Genomic DNA, 19,577 nt, shown 5'->3' with positions numbered 1-19,577 from the left:
GTTGGCAGATTTGGAAGACCCGACGTAATTTCCTTTTCAATCATCAACCCATTCATCCAGAGAAGGTAGTTTTCAAAATTTCTAATTCTTTTGGGACTTTCATGCATGGTACTCAGTTGCCAGGTAATCGGCCAACCACGGCCCCTAGATCTCTGGTAACTCCGATCACGTGGACTCCTCCAAGCTTGGGGTTTATCAAGCTTAATGTGGATGCTAGTTGGGAAATGACTTTCGAATCGGGTTTTGTTGGGGTGGTTGCATGCAACGAAGCTGGGACTTTTTTGGGTGCTGCTAGGTATAGAGTCAAGGCCAGGAGTGTGGCTATGGTGAAGGCGATGGCTGTTGAATTTGGATGTAAATTTGGTCATCAATTGGGTTGGCATTCTATGGTTCTTGAATCTGATTCCTCCGAAACAGTTTCAGGTTTGCGACACTCACCTTCGAAGGGCAAGTGGGAAGCTTTCCTTCTACTTTAGTAGTGCATTCGATTGGGAGATTCTTTTCATGTTTGTCGCTGGTTTTGGATTCGAAGATCAACCAACAAGGCTACGCACTTTTTGGCGTCGTGGCGGTGTAAGGAAATGAAGAATCATGTTTGGATTAACAACCTCCATCTTCTCTGGTTCATGTGCTTTGTAATGATGGTTTTTCTTGTCTACACTAAGTCTTTATGAGGATAGTGTAAGGAGTGACATTTTAGCATTTGATGCGGTGTTGAGATCCTTGTAACTCCTTGCATTACCTATTTGTGGTGTTGTCTTTGGTGCTTGCCTCTTTGTAGGCCTACTTGTATACTTTTGGTTTCTTGCCCTGGATATATTTTAGCCGAACTCTTCCCTCCCTTTAATGTAAAATATACCGTTGTACTAATAAATAAATAAAAGAGACAGTTGAAATTAGAATAGCCCAAGCTGCAATTTTTAGTGTGACCCAAAATTTATCATTAGAATGTGGATTAGTAAACACTAGCTAGTAATGCCCGCGCGTTGCTGCGGGATTACAAATTCCAAGAATAACAAATTTGTAAGTGGAAGCACCTCGTTGAAAGCCTTCTGGAAGCAGTATAACACCTTTTGGAACCTTTGCCTCATTCTGGTCCGGAGTGCATAATGCGCAAGCAATTTAAGCATTTCCCAGCACCACAGAGCATCATATTTCCTAGGATTAATCAACAATGCCTCCTCCAGCTTTGAAATAGCATCTGGGCAAACAAACACAAATCCGCATTTACAGATTTTCACTTCACTCCCAAATAAATAATTAATAAAAATAACATGGAGAATTTCTACATCTAAATAATTAATAAAAAAAGGATATTTCGGGGAAATTCAAAGTTAACACCTTGAGTTAGCTTCTTTGATTCCAGTACATTCCAAAACTGAGACAGATTGCTCTCCATTTCCTGTCATAATACAGACATGCAGTTTCTATTTTTTGATCAACACAGTCGACATCTTTTACAGTCGGTTAGATTGCATCTCCTTACATAATTGAGAAAACAATTGAATCACGATTAACATTTGTTAACAAAAATTTTAAATCATATATCCAATCTCACAGAGAGATCACAATGAAACAGTTGTTATCTGGCGGTGAAACTTAAAAACCAAAAATGCACCTTAATGTCCTAGAGAGAACAAAATTGCAAGCAAAAATAGGATATTGAAACAATATTGTGATAATCACGAAATAAGTTCATGGGTTTGCTAATATTGATTTATTAGGTAATTTAGGTTCCAACTTTGTCTCAATTTATCATTTTCTGGTAAACTGAAAGTGTAAACATTTAAGCACTTACCAAGAAAAAAGCAATTAATTATTTGATGCTACTTACAAAACCAATTGGCATACATAGGCTTTGATTAAAAGGTTAAGTATTTACCAAAAGATTCCAGCTGCAAAAATGCATGGAATATCTACAAAGTGTTTGATAAATCCAGAATTTAATTCCTTCTCTTCCTTCATTTTCCTTGCACCCAAGAAAAGAAAAGCAATTTAGTGCCAAACTTTAAAAAGAACCTGTAAAATCCAGAGCAAGCATTAAAGAAAGTTAACAGTGTAGGAAATAAATGTTTGCCCAAATAAAAAAAGGAAAGACGTTTCCTAGTTATATTTCAAAGTATTCTAAAAAATGGAAAGATGATTCCTAGCTATATTTCAAGCAAGCTCATATACACAGAACGTATCAATTGTATCATACACATAAGTCAAACAAAAGCATTAGAGCTAATAATAAAATGGAAATGAAAACCTATTAACCAATTTATTAACAAATTTTTTGTGTAGATCGCTAGCTCGCTATTCTTAATTTATCAAATTGATTAAAATTACTAATTCTCTTATATCTATCAATACCCCTCCCACCCTAGAACAATAAACAAAAAAATTCTCAATTTCTTATATCTCACAAAGAAAGTCACATGCATGTCCATTTCAAATCTTACAACCAAAAGAAAATATCAGAGTTTCTTAGTTTCTTACCCAAATCCATCAATTTGAATCAAATCTCTACACCCCAGCTTGAAATCTGTCTGAAATCACTTGCATGAACACAAATCTTATACATGCAGAACAGTTTAGGTGAAGTTGAGGGAATAGGTAGTAATGAAATTAACAAACAACCAAATTCCAAACGAATAATTAATTGTTAGATGTAGATATACAACCCGAAATTAACACTTATAAAAAATAGCACTTGAATAAAATGCATAAACAAAAGCTGTGCTAACATGAGAAAACATGCAAAACAAAACAATGTTAAATATCCTAGGTGTTCCATTTATAATTATTCTCCATTTTTATATATTTAAACTACCAATTATCTGCATAAATATTTCATTCCCTTACAACTACCACAACTATATATAAAACATACTTAATAGAGCATGTAATTGATTTAATTACATCATTCTTTAAAAAACCCTTGGGTGGGAGCTGAAAGGATGCCATATTTCATTAGTGCATAAAAGCCAATAATTTTATCCACTGTGATTATTTTTATGATTTGCATTTATTTAGAATTCATAAATGCAGGAAAAGAATTATAGGAACTTAAAATTTTTAGAACAAAGAAAAACTATGCATGTATTGTGAACTCTATGTACAGAGCCTTTACATGGCCAAAAGAAAACAAAACAATCAGTAAGAGCTCTTACATGCACAGATCAACAAAGAAAATTCATCAGCATTTTCTTACCCTTTCTTTCACAAAATCTTGTCTTCCAACCAGATCCTGCTATCTAATCCACACCTTGTCCTGTACATGAAAATACACTCCAAATGTAAATTTCAAAGTTGTTGTAATTTAAAATCATCATGCTAAGATAGGCAATCCAAGATAATGCTACTCTTTAGTCTGGATTTTAAGTCTTCAAATTCAGAAACATTTCTGGAACGAATGAAATGATCTAGGACCATCATTCAAATAGAAACTCTTGGCCCTTCATTTGATTAGATAGTGCTCTAAATTAAAACCCAGCAATCAATTCGCAAGCTACTCCAAGTAAAATCTAAAGCAACCCACTCTAAATTTATAAGCCAACAATCCAACATTAATAACAAAAAAGAACAATGCAAAAAGCAGAACTCATATGAAAAGACATTGAACAATAGCTTAAATCCAAAGCAACAAAGAATAATCTAATAACAAAAACCAATAACAAAGGACAGAGTTTAGCAACTGACCTTGAAATATATTCCAGAAAAACAAATTGAAATAATCAAATTCCAAACCAATCTCATAATTCTGCAATGGAGAAGAAAATATTAGAGATATTAACATAGATTTTTTGGTTTGTATAGTTGGGAACACTTTGCAGAACTGGAGAAAAATGTGTACCTGATCAGTTTGTACTGCCCTATCCGATGGATTCTATCTTATGGTTGCCTCTCAACAGCTGGGTTCCACCACGGGTAGATTAACAAAACCTATTCTAAAATGCAATGTCTTTAAATCACTTAATCCCCATCTGTATAAGTTAATTCTCAATAATTTAGACACAAAAACAGAAGACATTACTCACATGAGATGCAATTGTCAGATGAAGAGCAACTCCTCTTTCAAGCTCATTCAGAACATGATACAATCTGGATCCTCAGTAAATCTCTTGCAGACATAGTCATGCTTCCAAACAACTGAACACAATTGATACCAAATTGCAACAATTTCTTTAAATTAGTCATAGTTATCTATTGATGCACAAATATAAAATTTTGTATATATTCAGTTTCACCTTTTGCAAGGAGTAGTTAATGATATCCAAGAACGATGCGAAGACATATCATGGGTTAAACTATCTATGAGTTGAACAAAACTAAAACGCATTGTACAGCGCAAATGAAATAGCCAAAAAGCAAATGAAATAGCTAAGTTACCATTCTTTGTCTTAAGCATCAAAACTCGCATTCCACCCGGTACCTTTCCACTTCTTCATATCCTCTGCAACAAATAGACTATATCAACCTTTTTACCCACCCTAAAAAATACTTGAAATCTGATCCACATGCTAAAACACACCCAAAAAAAAAAAAAAAAAGCAACCTAATAAACTTAATTATATATGATTATTTCACCACATAATTCAAATTAATTGATGAAAAAATTTTAATTAATTAAACTGAGTTAAATATTAAATATAAAAACCAATAATAATTGTGATTGTCCATTTCCTGTTCCCCGGGCTTTCCACTTGGAGTTCAAGATAGCACGAAACCACCAAAAAAAAAAAAAAACTATTCAATTTCTAAGACCAGAGCACAAAACCAAGCAAACACCGCCACCTGCAACAGAAACAACACAATAAAACAGAGTTCTAGAGAGAGAAAAAAACAGAGGACTTCAATTTTACATCGATCGAGCAATCGATCTAGATGAAAACCCTAAACCTCGAAGACCAAGATTTCCTAAAACGAAAAATCGAATTAGATGGAACAGCCACACACAAATCATCGAAAAAAATAAGAAAAGATTTGAAAGAAAAAACTCACAGACCTAGGGGTTTGCAAGGTTGTACAAAAAACCCCTAAAATTCGCACACCAATTTTCCTGAAACAAAAAAACCCAATCAAATTAAACAACCACACTGAAAACACAAATTTTCTTCCCAATCAGAAAAAAGATAAAAAGATAAAAAATAAAAAATAAAAAATAAAAAAAAGCAGAGAAACCACCTGAAACAGTACAATCAGCCGGAAAAAGAGACTCTTCACACAACACACGATCGACGATAGACGCGGCGAGAGAAGCAGGGAAACACGAAGGGTTGACGCGGGGAGAAAAGCACAGAGAGGAAAGAAAGGAAAAAGCGACGGAAGAAAATGGAAGAGCCTTCGAGCACCTTCCTCACCAAAAACGAAAAGGAACGGTGGAGAACTCTTCGAATCAGACTAACGTGTCAACATCGCTTAGAAGCAAACAGGCAGGCACGCGCAACACCTATGATGAAGGGCAAAATGGCCAATTTACTGCACAATCCCACTAAAGCCGAAAAACCATGAAGAAACTGAGGGACGAAACCGGAACGGCACTGTTAATGAACAGTGCCAATCCGCTGAGATTTAGTATATATAGAATTTTGGAGGGTGTAAATAAAAACTCCACTCCCTCCTTACAATTTCCTTCACTAGTTTTGTACACTTAAATTCCCGAAACTACCCTTCAAAAGGCTCCCAAATTTCAAATAAACCAAGTCTCTTCAGTCCCCTACTCAAAACCCTAACCATGTACTCATCCGCTTTAAACCCACTACACCCCCACCCATTCCTCTTCAGCATCTCGTAAATTCTAACCGTTGATTCCCTCCTATCCTCGCCAATAACGGCCCTGATCAACCTTATCAGCCCCTTATCGCTGTCCCACGGGACCCCGCTCTCTGTCTCCAGATCACAAATCAAATCCATGTCCTCCGCCTTTTCATTTCTCGCCAGCGTCAGTGCCATCTCGGCATAAACGGATAAGGAGGGCCAGGTGGCATTGATCCTGCTGTAGAAGCTTCCGGAAAGCGGCGGCGAGGTCGGCTTTGATCAGGCGGGAGAGGGCTTTGGAGACAAGGGCGGGGAATTGGGCTGCGTCGGACCTTCGCGCCCGTTTGAGGGTTTGAACGACTTGGATGGCCTCGATGCTGAGGACCCGGCCTTTGACCAAAAGTCCACGGTTGTCGCATGGTCCGCACCCTATGGAAACGCAGGTTGTGGTGCGGGTGCGGGTGCGAGGAAGTGGGTTGTGTTCGGGTGCAGAGTCCCCATGGATGTGGGTGGGGAAGGGAAAGCAAAGAGCTGGAAAGTGAAGTGGTAAAAATTGCTTTGGATTTTGATTTGTAATGACGAATTTGCCCTTTTAAAAAGAAAATATAATATGATTTGTTCGTGGAAAAATATAAAAGAAAAAAAAGAACGCAACTTCGCATTTTAATATTTTCATGTATAATGACGATTTCGAACCCCGGAAATTTATTAGTTTGGAAAACGGAAAATAGAAAACAAACGTCGACAGCAGGATTCGAACCTGCGCAGGCAAAGCCCAACAGATTTCGAGTCTGTCTCCTTAACCACTCGGACATATCGACGTTCTTGATGAAGGCATTCCATTTAACATATTAATTATATTTTTTATGGTAATTCAAGATATGTATTATACGGGCCTGTGATGGGCCTAGATATTTTAAGCTGAAATGCTATCTTCTGGGTTCTGGCAGGCTTAAGAATTAGGGGACCCTTTGCATGTCCAGTTCTCCTTGGCACTGGAGTAAAAAATTGAAGTCACGTCTTAATCCAACGGTGGAGGAGATGTATTATAAGAACATAATTGGAGATTTGGTGTTTAACTTTCCCATTTTCCGGCTTATGCTGCAATCCTTTTCTCCATGGGCGACATCAATGAGGCCTAAACCTTTGTCTATGCAATAACTTTATCCGTCGCATTGTAACATGGCATGAGTTTTCCCTTTTACTCTCACTCTCTTTTTGTCGTAGCAAAATGCCTGAAACAACCAACCTTGGACGCAGCCCAACTCGGGAAAACTAATTCGTATTTAGGTGTGTGTTCTTCATGTGATTGTGCGTTTATTATTCACTTTCACCAATTAACAAAAGTGCGAGAGAGAATTGAGGTGTATTTCTTTTTCATATACAGTTACCTTAGATTTATAGTGGTTCATCACTATTTCGAGTATTGATGTACGTAGTATTTTCTTATGATGGTGCTTTATAATAATATTGCTTAATCTAGACCCCAAAGATCTACCATGTTGATAAATTCCCAAAAGTCTGGAATATTGATTTTGACATTTCTATATATCCTGATCATAGATTTTCAAATCAAAAGATCCAATCATCATATTTCTAAAAGCTCTATATATATATATATATATATATATGTGTGTGTGTGTGTGTGTGAATTTTCTTAATCATATAAAGCTCTACATAATTTGAATATATCAGCAAGAAGTAGGTAAAGTGTACTTGGCCATGTGAAAAACTAGCTACCAGGCCACTTGTTGATTTGAGCATTACAAAAATGAGAAATATTTTTGTATATATGATAGTTTTTGTGGATGTCAAATTAACACCGTCATGAAAATCGTATGGTGTTTGTAAAATTTGAGGAGAGATGGAAACCAAAATGGTTTCCTGTGAGTCGGTGACCTTCAACAGTTGACATATGCATGCATTTTTTGCATGGAAATAACATCAAAACTGCAGTCCTTTTGTTCAACCTAAAACTAAATTGGTGATTCGCGAAGAGACCCCATCGTGATAGTAATATATGCATGGCTCTAGATTCTTGATGAATACTTCACCTTAATATCATTGTCGCTTCACAATGTCCATACAATGAATTGAAGATAGACACAATTAAAAATTGACACATGCAATGAATTGATTAGATAATTCATATTTAAAGAGAAACTAATAAAACCGCATATATATGGTGTTGCTAACTTAGCACATAATTGCCATTAGTTTTGTATTCAACAAATTTTTATTTTATTTTATTGTGACGATACACACACACACACACACACACTTGTCAGTGGTTAGATTTAAACTGCCTCATGTTTAATGGACTAAAAAGTTTGAAGAATTTCATTTTCAGCAGTATGACAAAACAGAATTTTTGCAATGGGGAATAATAGAGGGGAATATTGGGGAACATTTTGAATCTCTTGGAATACAGATCTTATCAAGTCTGCAAATTGTGCTCACTGTAGAAATAGTGTGCTGGGAATTGAACCCCACAAGTGTAACACCAAAACAATGTGTCAAATAAATGCAGTCGGGAAAAAGAGACTAATATATCACCATCTTGAAACCCTAGCTAGGGTTTTCAGTTGGGTTTCCTCCAACTTAAGGCCACATCTTAAAGATGGTCCTAGCTTGTTATTCCCTTTGAGAGTCACTATCTTATGGCAAGAGCCATCTGGATCTGCTACTCCATGGTGGATCCAAACCAGCTCTTTTGCCTATTAGTCAAATAAAACGGCTATCAGAAATTCTCTCATTAGAAGGATAACATATTAATTTTTCCAATTGAAGAATGTCATGATTAAATCCTATTAGATAATAAGATTTCTTTGGGTAATATAGGCATATAGTACTGCAAAAGCTGGCTGTCTATGTTGAATTATAATAGTGGACCAAACCCTAAAAGAAAAAGGTGCATAAGCTAATCTATAGAATGCAATTGTGCAAAGAACCTAGTTAATCGATTTCAACTAAAACATGATCTGTTACATGCTACTAACAGATTGATATTGATCTATCTTTATAAAAAAAAAACGAAACCAAATTCTCATCCTTGGTATCTATATGGTAATTGGTGAAATTAATAAGTGATTTTTTTAGTCTTTTTCGCTAATGATGTTCAATCGGTCTGAAAGTCACTATGAAAATAAACGTAAGTAAGTATTATTACGAGTTAGAAGAAAAAAACATTACCCTAAATGATCAAAAATCGATATGGTAATTGGTGAAATTAATAAGTGATTTTTTTAGTCTTTTTCGCTAATGATGTTCAATCGGTCTGAAAGTCACTATGAAAATAAACGTAAGTAAGTATTATTACGAGTTAGAAGAAAAAAACATTACCCTAAATGATCAAAAATAGTGTAGATAAGAGTGAATGTGTATGAAGTGCACTTAGGACTAGGCTAATGAACTAGTGGTTATCCATGGAGGGACCAAGTTTTGTTGTCACTAATTAAAGGGTATTAATTTGCATCTTTTGTACGTTTGGCGTGGGGAGCAAATGGGGCACCATAGTCCATGCTCAGTCAATTTATTTGCTAATACCTCATAAAGGGCATCATTTCTAGGAAATCTAAATAATTCCTCAACCAATAGATTGTAGCATTTCAACACCGTTGTACAGATGCAGAAGAGATCATAATATACTAGACAAAATGGTGTCATAGTGTTTTTTTTTTTTTTTTTTTTGGACAAGGATTGTCTGTCTTTTCATTTTCGGTGTCCTTCCGTGCTTTCTTGTTTGTGTGGTCACAATTAAGCTACGTCAACATTTTATTTTACTATTCATTTTTATCTTATTATCTCTATAAAAAATAATATAAAATATTGATGTGGCTTAATTGTGACAACACAAAACAACAGAGTACAGAAGGACACCGAAAATGAAAGGACAAACAATCCTTGTCCTTTTTTTTTTTTTTACTATACTCACTACAAGATAAAAGAACAATAGCCACCATTTATTAGTAGTTATTGCTGACGTAATAATGATATTATATACTAATTAATGAAAAAAATATGGCGCTCTTTACCACATTTATCTTATTAATAACTTTATCATACTCCAGTAACAACAACTAACTGATGGTGAACTATTGCTTTCTTTTCTTTAAAGATTATAAATTTGGAGCACACACTGTCCAAGAGGATATTTTTCTTAAAACCAATGCGCGTGTGTGTATATATATACATATACATATATGTATATATATTCAAATGGAAGCCTTTAAAGAAAGAAATTTTTATTTTTTATTTATAAAAATGAAGATTAATTGTGGGTTCACATCATATTAAACTTTAATGATTCGAATAGTCTATTTTCAAGTTGCATCTCATATATCTTCCTTACAAAATATTAGTCAAATCAGAAATATTTAAAACATTTAATTGGATTCAAAAAAATTAACAAATATTTTGTTATATAAGAAACAATAAAATTTTAGGAGAGTCTAATTGACACTCCAAAAATCTCATTCTACAGTCCCCCCACAAATGTATTTTTCTTTCCTAATATAAAAAGTTTGGAGTGTAGAATGAGATTTTTGGAGTGCTAATAACAATTCCTAAATTTTATCTTGATAATTAAAGAGGCAAATGATTTCGAATTGAATTGAATTTTTGTAAGGATGATCTATGAATAAAAAATTACAAAATAGACAATTCAGATCGTTGAATTTCGATATGGAGTGAATCCTAAACCTAATCCCGATTTTTTGAAAAAAAAAAAATAGAATTCTTTTACATAAAGGACCTGATATTTATATATAATTTACTGTACCTTTCGTGCATGGAATTGTACATGGAACATATATATTAGTATATTACTGTGTTTTGCTGCGAACTTATTAAACGAGTACGCTTTTTCTTAACTATATATGTATGTCCCAAAATTAATTAGACTCTAAAATACTGCGGCGTATCTATATCTGCATGGACAACATTCTTATTAAGGTTGGCCCGGGTTCATCAATGTAGAAAATATAAACTACGATGGTCTCCGTGAGCTTGAAGAAGTGAGCCACATTATGTCCATCAGGAAGAAAGATATTGAGGCCGCTGCAGAAGCCATTGGAGAAGAAGACGGCAAGGGGAAAAAAAAAAAAAAAAAAAAAGGAACTTTGAGGATTTTTTTTGTGTTTTTTTTTGTTGGGGGGGGGGGGGGGGGGGGGTGTGAGCATATAGAAAATATTAACTACATGTTTATTTTATTCACACACATTTGCCGTTACATGTAAGAATCTCTACGTATTAAGAATACAATCAGAACTAGATCACAATATTAATTTCTAAACCTTAGGAGATAATGTTTTCTTGGACAAGAGTACTCCTTCTCTAACAATCAAAACAGATGCAGTTCTTCAATATCATCTGTGGGATATTCGAATCTAGATATTAATTAGTAGAATATCGCATATCTCGAAAGCAGGAACAACCAAAATATACACCATTGGGTACTGATACCCCAACTAAGCAAATCCAAAATTTTATTCCAAAACGTACTTTCATATTGCAGCAATGAGATTTTCCTTTTGCTTGAAAGATCATAACACCCAATGTTTGACTAAAACTGGCACACAATTACTTATGTGGGTCTTATATAACAAACATCTACCAACAACTACTAATATATTATTGTTGACTCTAAAAATTACAAAACCTACGTGGCGCGCAGGCCGAGTAACTAACAAGCTAACTACGTCCTTCGGTTGAATGTGGGGCGTGCCAACTCGTCGGCCGAGGAGTAAAATTTGTTGATGTCGCGTCGAGCGCGTCGTTGACTTCTCTATCTTGCGATTGCGACCGAGGAAGGAACACTCTCGGTTTCTGGGTTCTATAGCCTGAAGACAAGGCTACTAATTCTTCGGAGTTCACAAATCGTCGGAGCCCGATTCGGTCACTGTGATTATATTCGTAAGAGTATAAGCACGCCGAATCGAGACCAAACTATATGGGCACATGTACTCAAATGTGATGTATGTCTTGATGGTAAACGTAGTTCGGCCGTCGGAATGCCGAACCCTGAAACTTACTTGCGAGTATCCAATCATAAAATCACTCGGCGTCCAATACGCCGAGCAATGCAATTCGTAACACCTGACTATGCCGAGAAGGCTAGCAAGATGACCTCTACCAACAAGGATTCGAAAACCCTTCTCGGCCGAGACTTAGATAGGTAACCGATCGACCTCGACGCAGTGCTGTTTATCCAAACTGAAGGTGCTTCTCGGTCGGCTGATTCTGCGGCAGCAGTGCTATTTATCCAAACTGAAGATGTATCGGCAGAAAAAGAAAAAGAAAAGATCTCAAGGTATTTGAGAGGTTTTGCGCAGGGCAATTGTATGCAGATTTTGAAGGGAGCTTTCTGTTGCATGATTTCTTGTATTTATAGCACCCCATTCCTTGAGACCGATTTGCATCCTGATCTGGATTGGGAGTCCTTGTCCCGTTTCAACTCTAACTCGAACAAACCTACTCCCACTGGGATTCTGAATTTTCCTTCTTTTCGAGGCTTTATTCTTTGCCGGTCGGGAATCCTGGTCGCACCAGGACTTCCTCGACCTTTTCTATTTATCTGGACTACTTAGGATAGGACTTGACCGACCCTGCCAACTGGCCCAGGATTTATCATTCGGCCCATAGTATTTGACATAACCTTGGGCCGAGCACATCCTGCTGCTAGGCCCAACAATATTATTTTGGGCCCAAACAATTATGTTTAAAGATAAGGAAATCAAGGTGATTATATATTTATAAGCATGCTGATTAGTATCGGATTTTCTCTAAACCCAATATTGGATGGTTCTGATCTCACTTATCCTCTAGGATGTTACAGCATCTTGTATCTGGGGGCTATGCGCAGTGCGTATTAAAAACTTTACTTTATATCATGAAGAAATTCACTCCACCTAAGTTTTATCGTACAAATTGGAAGGGATAAGTGTTCTTTGTGAGTAATTCATCTTCTACCCTTTAGTTAGTCATAATTTGTTCATTTTTCACTTCAACATACCTTAAAATTTGAGAGTTATCCATTCCAATTCAGTACTATATACCAAATGAGCCTTAAAAGTGCAGCTTCCACAAAATCATAATCTCAAAGTTGAACTTTGGATCCCTAAATAAATAAATAAAACCCTAAAGAAGGTATATATATACCTTTAGGCTATTTGTTTAGTAATCACTTTCTAATCCCCTTCAAACGAAAAACCAGTTTCTTTTCCTTACGCATACCTCAAATAGAGAGTTATTCCTTCCAGTTCAATCCTACGTACCGATCGAGCTATGAAGTGAACGATAGTAATGTGTACCTACCCATTTGCTAATCCAGAGCAGTATATATATGTACAGGCTGGGCACCTAGGCGGCTCGTCGTCAACTGATCCAAATGCAATGTACTAGGCACACATATTCTTTTCACTATAAAACAATGAAAGAGTTAATAAACATTCTATCATGATTACATTTTGATTCGTGGGGCTTAATTAGGATAGGAGGAGTCTCTTTCCCATGGATCACTGTTTTCTTATAAGTGAGAGATATTTTTTTGAAAATCGAATAATGGTAATATAAGGATTAATTTGATTAAAGCAAACTATAGAGTTGCAAATGATGTATACGGCATAATATCTACAAGACTCAAAAGACACAATCAATGTTGTAGAATGAAGTTTTTGTTAATTCATATATGATGATTATCTTCTTAAAAACATGAAAACAATATTGTAGAATTTGGCACACTTACTACTTTAATTAAATTTGTGATTGGAGGATGAACTAAATTGTTACGAGTTATTACTTTCATATTTACTTCCTAGTAAATAGAGAGTGTTACATTTTTGGCCAAACAAAATCTCATCTATATACAAAGAGAGGAGAGTTTTTTTTTTTTTTTTTCCTATTACAAAAAAAGCTATATATATATATATGTATATTAGCCTAATCTATATTATGATGAGGGGCCACTTAATAATAATAATAAATATATTTTGACGAGAGGGATTCAAATTTGAGTGCATAAAGAAAGCACATAACTTTAGCTAAGTTTGCACATGAGAAAAGTGTGTGGGTTAAATAGTTAAAATGTTGTTAGCGTAAATGTTAAGGAAAACAATTTAAATAACAAGAAACTCAACTTTAGCTAATTAGCCGTGTGGTAAAAGTGTGTGGGTTAAATTGTTAAAATGTTACTAGCTAAAATGTTAAAAGGAAAATACTTTAAATAACAAGAGATTCAAGTAGGAGTCAAATTGACACCTTAACGTATAGATGTGATTGGTTTCTGTCACTACAATAAAACGCCATTTTAATAACAGGAGGTAAAATTGTAAAAAGTGCAAGGGGCTTTGTAATTCAATTGGGTAAGAGCATTCACTCTTACACCGAAGGTTCTGAATTTGAATTTCATCTCTGCCAATATCGCTTGTATAACAAACAAAACAAAAAAAGAAACAAAAACAGAAATAGCAACTAACCTTGTAGATGCGTTTTATCTGTGTCATAGATGCATTTTTTCTACATGTCGTAACAAATTTAACTTTACAACTCAAATGCTACCTTCCTTCGAGATGTTCTTAGTATATATATATATAATGTATTTATAAAAAAATAAAAAAATAAAAAAGAAAGGCTTCCAACTTAATAATGTTTTCAATAGGCAGTCTTTGGACTCATGACTACTTTTTCACCTTACGGGACTCACAGTAAACGGTCACCACCGCCATTTACCGTTTACCGCAAAGTTCTATATCCCAATCATGAGCGTTGACTCCAGTCAACGCTAGAAAACGGAACACCGTTTTGTCCCCTAACCACTCACTAGTTGACGTGGCCAACACTGAACCGTCGATCCTTGCGTGTCAGATGTGTTGCACACTCGCGTCCCCACTTTTGGATTACGCAATTATTACGGCAGATACGGGCGTGGTAAAAGTAAAGATTCATTCATCAGACACATCAGAAGCATGAGACAGTAAATGTGATAAGTTAAAGTCACCAACGCCGTCGACGAGAGGGAGGAGAAAGCCGTCATCAGGAAGTTGCAAAAGAGTATTCGGCAATTACCAATTAGGGGATGGTGGCGAGGGAAATGATCACAGATGTTGAAATTTGTCGATCACTTTCCCAGTTGTGTATTTAGTAAAGCCCTGCCCTGTATTATCCAATTCCGTGCAATATTCACTTTTCTAACTTGCGCTTGTGCGGTCGGTGCACTTTAGTGGGTTGGAATATGGGTATAAACGAATCGGGGTATTTGGGAACAATATCTTAAAGGTTGGCGGGGAGTACGCAGACTTCTGTCGGTGGTCTTGCCTCCAATTAATATTATAAAAATTCCATTAGCTAAAAAATAAATTCAGTTTATGTGGGTTTGTATTTTAATTCTTCCGATGAAATATTTACGAATTTGACGATAAGAGTATTTCATATGATTATTATTTTTATTAAATTTAATATAATTATCGTTTTAAAGGTTAGATAGTGATTATATAAAATATATATAAACATGAATTATATCTGATCGTCAGATGATGATTGTGCTAGATATATACAAGCATTGTAGCCTATATATACATGTAATTGATAAATTAATTTATTGAACGTCGTAGTGATGAATGACAATCGAATTTCAGTTAAGTCTTTTCTTTTTGGCTATTTAGCATCACATATTATTATATCGGTAAACGATATGGTGAACATCTCATAGAGATAAGGTATAGTATGAGCAATAGCTACACATGTTTATGTATAACAAGTTTTTGACTTTGGCAATTACATTATAACGTGATATTATTATCCACGTACTATATGTCATAAACATTAAGTTTGGTTTGATACAAAGAATTGGATTGTAACGCATACGACACTATTTTGAAGGTATGTAAACTGAAAGAAAAAAAAATATTGCAACAAGTTTGGAGGTAGAAGATAAATTAATCAAGAAGAAAGCTCATCAAATCCCCAAAACGGTAAGAATTGAAAGGGAGATATAACCTTCATATCTAATTTCCTGAAAATGAAAAACTATTGAACTCTACCTTTATTATGCCTTAAATTTTAAGAATTGTCGATTTCAATCCAATCATCTGTACAAAATGATAAGGTTAAATATCATTATTAGTTATAAAATATACAAATGAATAATACAAGTATTATATTTTGAATAGCATCATGAATTAAATCTAAATTGCCAAAAAAGGAAGTAAACATGAGTGTTTAATTAAACAGAATTGGTATTATGATGGTCCATTAAAAGAAACCTTTTCTATTTTTAATTAAACAACAAATATATAAAATTACTTTCATCATTGTTGCAAACTGCGATATGAAGAAAAAGGTTCGGAGAGTTTTTAATAAAATGGAAAAGAATAATGCAGCAGCAGAAAGGCTTAAAAGAAGCTTACTTTCTGCCTCAACAAAAACCAGCTTAACCAGACAGACTCTGCCTACTCTCTCTCTCTCTCTCTATCGAACGTCTCCGAGTTCATTCACTTCTCTCACAAAGTCTGATACTTTGAGGTAAAAAATTGGTTGAAAAAAACTTGATGTCTAGGCCACTGGAGCATGATTACATAGGCCTAACAGAGACTTCATCTTCTCCAATGGAAAGAAGCTCTGAGAAGATTTCATCTTCCACTTCCTCTGCCCTCTCGTCCACCACAGCAGAGGAAGAGAAGACCTCTTCCTCCGCCATCAACCTCAAGGAGACTGAGCTCAGGCTTGGCCTGCCTGGGTCCCACTCTCCTGACAAAAAAAAACCATCAGGGCTTGGACTTGGGGTCTCATTTTTTGGGAAAGATTTGGAGGAGAATAACAAGCCAACTGCGTTTTCTCCAAACCCTCCAAAGAACCCTGTGTCAGGGGCAAAAAGGGGATTCTCTGACGCCATTGATGGGTGTTCTGAGAAATGGGTTTTTACCATGAGTAATGGATCTGAGGTTGATGTGGATAAAGCAGGAGTCTTGGGTTCTCCATTAGCCAAGAAGGAGGATTCTTCCGTTCCTCTGTCGCCAAAGCCAGCAGCTCAGTTGGAGAAGAAGAACACTCTGGCCTCTGAGCATGCTGCTGCTTCTCCTTCTTGCAAGTAAGCTTTTCTGTTTTTTTTACCTTTTTACTCCCTTCTTAATTGTTTGTGTTTGCTGGGTTAATTTTTATTTCTGAGAAATTTGATTCGACAACAATAAAAAGAAACAAAATTTCGTGCCCCTTTGGTAACTATTTTATTTTTAGTTTGTTATTTTCACTTTTGTGCTTGAAGTACGAGAAAATAGGGAACAAGTAAGTGTAATTGGAGGGAGGAGAAGAAATAATTAAGAGTGAATTAAAAATAATTAAGAGTGAATTAAAACAAAAATATCTCATGTATTTATTCTCTTTATCCAACATAAAAATTAAACTAAAAATCATTATTCTAAAAATCTTAGCCTAGACGTTAAACGGTTGTTCATTGTTTCGATTAATTCTTGAACATTTAAAAATTAAGAAAGAGCGTCTAGACCTGTTTAGATGCCCACCTAGACTTCCTAAGCACCTAGCCTAAGTTGGGATTCTCACTTAGATAGAAAATACATAACTTTCATTTTCTATTTTTTTCTTTCAATAAATTTTAAGAGACTTGTTAAATACTGAGAGATGAACACAGATTATATGCGTGTTCACCATGTTTTCATTATGTTTTAATACTTTATAATCTATGTCATTTTGTTTTACAATTTATATTCTAATGAAATCATGTATTTTTTAAGTATAAGTTAACACTTATTTATACAATATATAATAAATTTATTCAATTCCGCCTAGTTCGCCTAGACCCCAACCTAACCGCCTAGGCGCTAGTATCTTTTAAAATCTTACTAAAAATTAAACACAAAATAGTTATTAAATAATCCTCAAATTTTTACTTTCCTCGTTAGGAAGTGACTGGTCTAACTGAGAATATTTGTTTGGTGTCGAGGACAACAATGTTTAAAAAGATTTGGACAAAAATCCATCTCTAATATTTGTATATGAACTCATTTGGTCGTTCCCTTAGATTTTTTCTGGGTTTTTTTCCCCTGAACTTCTTGTACTTTATTTTTCCTTTTGTGGTTGAAAGTTTTACCATCCTGCAATTTGATTCCTAATGTTTTCTGCATCAAGTCTTCAGCATTCAGAATAAAGCGATTCATTTGAAAAATGTTAATTTATCTGCTAATCTTCTCCCTTTGTAATAACTTGTAAGCTTAGCAATTAATTCTTACACTTGTAGCAGGGCACAGGTGGTAGGATGGCCCCCAATTCGATCATTTCGGAAGAATTCCATGGCCTCTAGTCTGGCGAAAAACAACGATGACGCTGCGGGCAAACAAGGGTCCGGGTGCCTTTATGTGAAGGTTAGCATGGACGGCGCTCCATACCTGCGAAAAGTTGACCTTAAAACCTACAACAACTACACTGAACTTTCCATGGCTCTGGAGAAGATGTTTAGCTGCTTCACCATTGGTACTCTTCTCTCTCTGTCTCTCTGTTTTTCTCGTGTGCAGGCAGGCATGCACATGCAGACTGAGTTATACCACGACTTGGTTTGGTGTACAACGCCTGTCCAGTACGGTTTGATCCAGAAATTAACTTAAGGTTGGTGTTTTAATAGGCTAGTACCAGAATGAAACTAGCTGCCGAGCAGTGAGACTGCATTAGGGTGTATTACATGTTTTATACAGTGTTTAAAGTAAATCAGATGCGTTTTTGCTTAACATTGTGATTATCTGTGATTCAGGGCAGTGCAGTTCTAATGGACTTCCAGAGCGAGATGGTCTGAGTGTGAGTCGATTGATGGATCTTCTCAATGGTTCTGAATTTGTTCTGACTTTCGAGGACAAGGATGATGACTGGATGCTTGTTGGCGATGTTCCTTGGCAGTACGTTTTTAACTGTTCTGTATGAACACTGTGTTATGGCTAGTTGAACTTAATCGCATGATTAGTGTTCAAAAATTGAAATTATCTAGCTGATTGAATTGCAATTACCTTCAATCAGATACACAACGTGGTTGTTACGTTCCAATTGATCGGGTCTCAATTTTTACCGTCAGTGACTGTTAACATCTTCAGATGGTCGTCTGTTCTCATCTGATCAGTGTGTGTGTATGACAGGATGTTCACTGAGACCTGTAGGAGGCTGAGGATCATGAAGGGTTCTGAAGCAATCGGACTAGGTATGTTCTAACTTTGATCATTTGTTGGTTATGACTAGAAGGAATTTGGTGGTATTTTCGCTTCCTTCGATGTTCTAATCTCGGGATTGCATTAAGTCAGATTGTAATTAACCTGACCACTGTTCTTGTTTGCAGCTCCAAGGGCCGCGGGGAAGTGCAAGAACCAACCGCAACTAACATGAACCGTACCAGCTGGAAATAGCATTCTGCGGAGCATCAAAATGGACTCGAAGTCGGGTGCTTGTTGCAGAGTCCGAAGTATGTTTGATAGAATCCTAGTTTTTGTTTCTTTACGGACTGGAAATTTTCCGATTAGTTAGAAAGTTTTCGCTGGAGACGTCCAGATTATGTGTTTGCTGTTGCTGTTTTTCCCTCTTACATGGACCACATATTCTAATTACCGTGTAAATGATATTTGCTGCTTGCAAATCTCTGCCAGTTTCTTCTCTTAAGAACAACTGTACGTATAAGTTCCTCCAATGATATTTGAAACCGAGTTTTTTTTTTTTTAATTGGTAGTCGGAAGGGAACTGATTTGGGTTTGTTTGGGAACGATAAGATGGAAGTTCAAATTCCCCTCCCTATAGTTTATAATATAGATTAGATTAGAATGCTGCTCGAATAAAAATATATAAATTAAAAA

General features: G+C 35.6%; 1 protein-coding gene, 1 long non-coding RNA gene, 1 other non-coding gene and 1 pseudogene across 12 annotated transcripts; 1 reads left to right on the top strand and 3 right to left on the bottom strand.

Moving 5' to 3' along the window:
* Nucleotides 1-1,036: 1,036 nt before the first annotated feature.
* On the bottom strand, nucleotides 1,037-5,382 carry LOC137743402 (uncharacterized). Of its 9 annotated transcripts, none has more exons than XR_015966569.1 (11): nucleotides 5,170-5,377; nucleotides 4,991-5,044; nucleotides 4,643-4,779; nucleotides 4,375-4,438; nucleotides 4,023-4,134; nucleotides 3,839-3,932; nucleotides 3,685-3,745; nucleotides 3,197-3,256; nucleotides 2,482-2,557; nucleotides 1,883-1,969; nucleotides 1,037-1,201 (listed from the first exon to the last, which is right to left on the bottom strand). It is a non-coding gene; the product is annotated as an uncharacterized LOC137743402 (long non-coding RNA). The 9 variants fall into 9 exon arrangements; XR_015966572.1 differs by lacking the exon at nucleotides 1,037-1,201 and adding an exon at nucleotides 1,389-1,427; XR_015966567.1 differs by lacking the exon at nucleotides 1,037-1,201 and adding an exon at nucleotides 1,409-1,481.
* Nucleotides 5,383-5,576: 194 nt separating this feature from the next.
* On the bottom strand, nucleotides 5,577-6,557 carry LOC137740614 (protein THYLAKOID ASSEMBLY 8, chloroplastic pseudogene; annotated as a pseudogene).
* Nucleotides 6,482-6,563, bottom strand: TRNAS-CGA (transfer RNA serine (anticodon CGA)). The gene has a single exon. It is a non-coding gene; the product is annotated as a tRNA-Ser (tRNA).
* A 9,498-nt stretch (nucleotides 6,564-16,061) lies between these two features.
* Nucleotides 16,062-19,430, top strand: LOC137739996 (auxin-responsive protein IAA27-like). 2 transcript variants are annotated; one of them, XM_068479776.2, is made up of 5 exons: nucleotides 16,062-16,825; nucleotides 17,993-18,222; nucleotides 18,497-18,638; nucleotides 18,873-18,934; nucleotides 19,070-19,430. In XM_068479776.2, exons 1-5 carry the CDS (start codon nucleotides 16,287-16,289, stop codon nucleotides 19,114-19,116), a joined length of 1,020 nt encoding a protein of 339 aa, XP_068335877.2. In that variant the 5' UTR covers nucleotides 16,062-16,286; the 3' UTR covers nucleotides 19,117-19,430. The 2 variants fall into 2 exon arrangements, with proteins under 2 accessions (XP_068335877.2, XP_068335876.2); XM_068479775.2 differs by having other exon boundaries at nucleotides 17,990-18,222.
* Nucleotides 19,431-19,577: the final 147 nt, after the last annotated feature.

This window comes from Pyrus communis, chromosome 9, assembly GCF_041283825.1.
Source record: "Pyrus communis isolate YQ-2024b chromosome 9, ASM4128382v1, whole genome shotgun sequence".
NCBI classification, from domain to species: Eukaryota; Viridiplantae; Streptophyta; class Magnoliopsida; order Rosales; family Rosaceae; genus Pyrus; species Pyrus communis.
This window is presented reverse-complemented; position numbering and strand designations above follow the sequence as displayed.